General features: G+C 41.2%; 1 protein-coding gene across 1 annotated transcript; it reads left to right on the forward strand.

Annotated features, from left to right (window-relative positions):
* The first annotated feature begins 2,441 nt into the window (after positions 1-2,441).
* LOC117180443 (cellular nucleic acid-binding protein-like) lies at positions 2,442-3,074 on the forward strand. The gene has a single exon (XM_033372941.1). It carries the CDS (start codon positions 2,442-2,444, stop codon positions 3,072-3,074), a length of 633 nt encoding a protein of 210 aa, XP_033228832.1.
* The last annotated feature ends 899 nt before the right edge of the window (positions 3,075-3,973 follow it).

Here is a 3,973-nt window from a genome sequence, read left to right on the forward strand (position 1 = left end):
AAAAATTTCTAGAGGTACCGGCTCAGGGATCGAACCCCGGACCTCTGAGGTGAAGTCCGAGTGGCTAACCAACTGAGCCACCGAGGCTCGTATTATTATTATTATTATTATTATTATTATTATTATTATATTGTTTCAACTAGATAAACTTTATAGATCAAATTTAAAATCTCCGTTAAAATAATCGGCTTGATAGTTGCAAAGGATTAAGAGTTTAGGCTAGAATCACTTAAAATTGTAAAGTCATTATTTTATTACTTCTATTTTGTAACAAAAGGCATCGATTCACTTTGAATTAATTAATTTGCATTCAAATTCCAATTTATAAATCATGCAGCTAAAGAAATAAGTTTAATGAGCACCCAATGACTTTTAGTTGGATTAGCTAGATCTTCAATATTAAAGTGTACAAAATAATTTAGAAAAGACGAGTAGATAAATTGTAAGTATCAGGAGTTTAGGGAAAATTAGAAGTAAGCTAAAGCGAACAAAAGCACTAAACGGAGAAGAGGCCCAACCCCCTTTTCATGGAGTGGCGAAGATCCGCAGCAGCCCCTGCGTGGGCGAGAACCACCACTCGATCTTCGATCTCTTAACCGTACGGTCGTTTTTCTCATTTTTGTCGAAACGTCGAGTCTCTGAATAAAAAAATACAATTTTTTATCTCGCATAGTTGAAATTTAGTCTTTTCATTTACTATTAATCCTAAAGTTAAAATGTAGAATCTTTTATAAGACTTTCAGCAAAACGCGAGGCGAACTCTAGTTTCTTGCAGCAAGGACTCCGATTCCTTTCGGCGGCGAAGTCCGACGGACATCGTTGGGGAGACCTTCATTCTCGAATTTCGCGCGCGAATAAATCCCCGGGCATTACAGGAAACATTTTTTGTGACAGCGGTGAGATATTTGCTGACTCGCATTGTGTTTTTTTTTTTGTGTTGGGAATTTAAAAAAAGAAAGAAAAAAAAAACTTCGGCGACAGTGACACTTCTGATGTTTTGTGCTTCGAACACTGTGCACGAGTGAACCATAACAAAGTGCGCTTGTCGACCCTTGTGGACAAAACGCACGAGAATACAGGCTACCATTTTCAATAAATTGCCGAACGCCTCAATCTTGGTCTAATTTTTGGCGGAGTTTTTTTAGACAAGATTGAAGCGGAGTGATTGGAACCCCGTACCATTCTCCTACACTTCCGCAGGCGCACCGTGGGACTTGCAAGGATTTCAAGGGACTTCAAGGATTTCAAAGGACTTCAAGGATTTCAAAGGACTTCAACGGACTTCAAGGATTTCAAGGGACTTCAAGGATTTTAAAGGACTTCAAGGATTTCAAGAGACTTCAAAGCAGTTCAAGGGATTTCAAGGATTTCAAGAAGCTTAAGCGACTCCAAGGAACTTCAAGGATTTTAAGGGACTTCGACGCATTTACAAGGACTTCAAGAAACTTGAAAGTTTGGAACCCGAAGAGATTGGCTCGCGAGTGACGTGAGAAACGTGGAAAAACTAATGTTTATGTGAAAATTAAAATTTCTGTGTATTGTGTTTTTTCGAAAAATGTACAGCCAGTACAGTCGTCCAGAACATCTAACGGTAAGTCGCATGTGTTGTCAGTTCCCCTTTTTCTAGGGTTCCCAGAGTCAATTTTGTAGGGTTTTTTTTTTATTTTGGGGTCCAAACGTTTTGTTTAAATAATTGTCAAAAGAAAAATGACCAATTTTACCTCCGAGAACGATCTAAGCGACGTGGCTAGCGAAGTCCTTATAGATTCCGAAACGAACGATTTAGGCAATGCTAACGATAGCAGTTTGGACGAAGCGACAGGAAGAATTGAAACTCTCAATGGAAACGAGCATGACTATACTCGTGCAAGTCTAGCGGTTATACCACGCGACCTTTTAAACGTGCAACTCCCAAACCGAAACCCCAGTAATTGCAGAAGACAAGATGAAACGTCTCAGATACCTATTATAACGCGTAGTGTCGCTCCTACCGATGGATGTGTAAATTTTCTCACATTCAAAGCCGCGCTCGAGTTTATTCCCAAGGAATATGACGGACACAATATTCCAGCGATTAAGTTTGTCCGCGACTGTCTTTTCGCGAGAAACTCGGTGCAACCAGCAGAAAGGCCACTTTTATTACGGTTGATCCGGTCGAGAATCACAAGAAGTGCGGACGCGTACCTCCAAAACAGAGAAATTCACTCCTTGGAAGGTCTCTTGTCGAGTATAAAACTCGCGTTCTCTCCCCACCAAAATTTGGGTCAATTACAAGCCATGCTAAGCACCGTGACCCAGGCACCAGAAGAGACCGTCCTTCAGTACGGAGTCCGGGTCAGCAAAACTTTAAAAGAATTAGTTGACGCTATTGAAAATCAATACGCGGCAAAAGTTGCCTAGGGCATGGTGTGCGCTGCCCATTATCAGGCCTAGAGAATTTCATGAGAGGCCTGCTTCCAGATATCGAACTAAAAGTTCGATTTAAAAACCCGACGACCTTGCAAGATGCTATAAATGCAGCTCAAGCAGGTGAGTGGGAGGTAGGGTACCAGGAAATCCTTCGTCGTGATGCCCGGCAAACCCAGAGCGGAAACGCAGGCCCTCATGGAAATAAATTTGCTCCGTACCCAAGCCCTTATCGCGGCAGGTCACAAGTCCGTTCCCTTAAATCACAGTGGGAAGGAAAGCAGAATAGTCGTGGTCGAGATCGCGGCGATGACCTAAGTCACGATTGGAGAAATCAGACCCCGGTTAGATGCTTTAAATTCAATAAACCTGGACACTTTGCCAGGGATTGCAATAAACGAGACAATCCTCGCGCGGGAAATGAAGTCTGCTACGTCTGCGATAAAGAGGGGCATCTAGCCCGCGAACGCACTCGAAAGAAAATCCCTGAAGTTATCACCTGTTATAGGTGCGATAAAACGGTACATTATTCGAATCAGTGTCCTAGTCGCGACCCTCTTCCATCGACCCAATTTTGCGACCGTTGCAAAATTACCGGATACAACAATGCGAATTGCAAGCGCAGAAATGAGTCTTTTACTTCTGTAGCCAGTCATTTAAACGAATAAAGAACTCGATTCGCTGGCGCAGAGTCGAAGTTGAGGATAAAAAAGCGCCACTAAAAGGTACGGTGTTTATAATTAACCCGTCCACAAAAAAACACTCTCCTATTGTGGAATTCAAGGCTGATAATTTTAAAAGGGGGAAAGTAGAATTTCTTGTCGATACAGGCGCGGAATTGAATTTAATAAAAAAGAGGGAAGTTAATACAAATATACAAATCGATCATGAAAATAAATGCAAAATATTCGGAATTGGCCCAGGCACACTGAAAACACTGGGCGAAGTTAAATTAAAAATAAACGAAGCCGAAGTTATATTCCAAGTCGTCCCTAATAATTTCCCTATAATACAAAGCGGTCTTCTAGGCATGCCATTTCTCACTGATCAAGATGCCGTTCTACACATTAAGAATGGTAAAATGACATCCGACATCGGTACGATCCCGTTTTGTAGAGGGAAGACGGTACATTTAGCTGCAAGAACTCGGCAACTAGTCTCACTGCCCGTCAAAAATCCGAGTATCGCTGAAGGCTATCTCTCACGTATCGATGCTGGTCCAGGAATTTTTATAGGTGTATCGTTATTCTCCCAAATCGATAGACATGCCAGAATATTTTGTATAAATTCCACCACGCGTGATGTTGCCTTGACAATCCCTCCAGTCGAGTTAGAAGAATGCGATATCCAAATTCCAGAACTTTGAAAAGCAAAGAAAACACCGGACGATCAGAGTTTGAGATCTGAAAAAGCTAAAAGAATTGCGGAATTAATAAAAACCGTTGACATGAATGATTTAAATAGAGAAGAAAAAGATAATTTAATAGAAATTTTTAGCGAGCACCTTTATCAATTTAAACTGCCTAATGACAAACTCCCATGTACGCACGTAATAAAACATAATATC

This window comes from Belonocnema kinseyi, chromosome 9 (genome assembly GCF_010883055.1).
Source record: "Belonocnema kinseyi isolate 2016_QV_RU_SX_M_011 chromosome 9, B_treatae_v1, whole genome shotgun sequence".
Lineage (NCBI taxonomy): Eukaryota > Metazoa > Arthropoda > Insecta > Hymenoptera > Cynipidae > Belonocnema > Belonocnema kinseyi.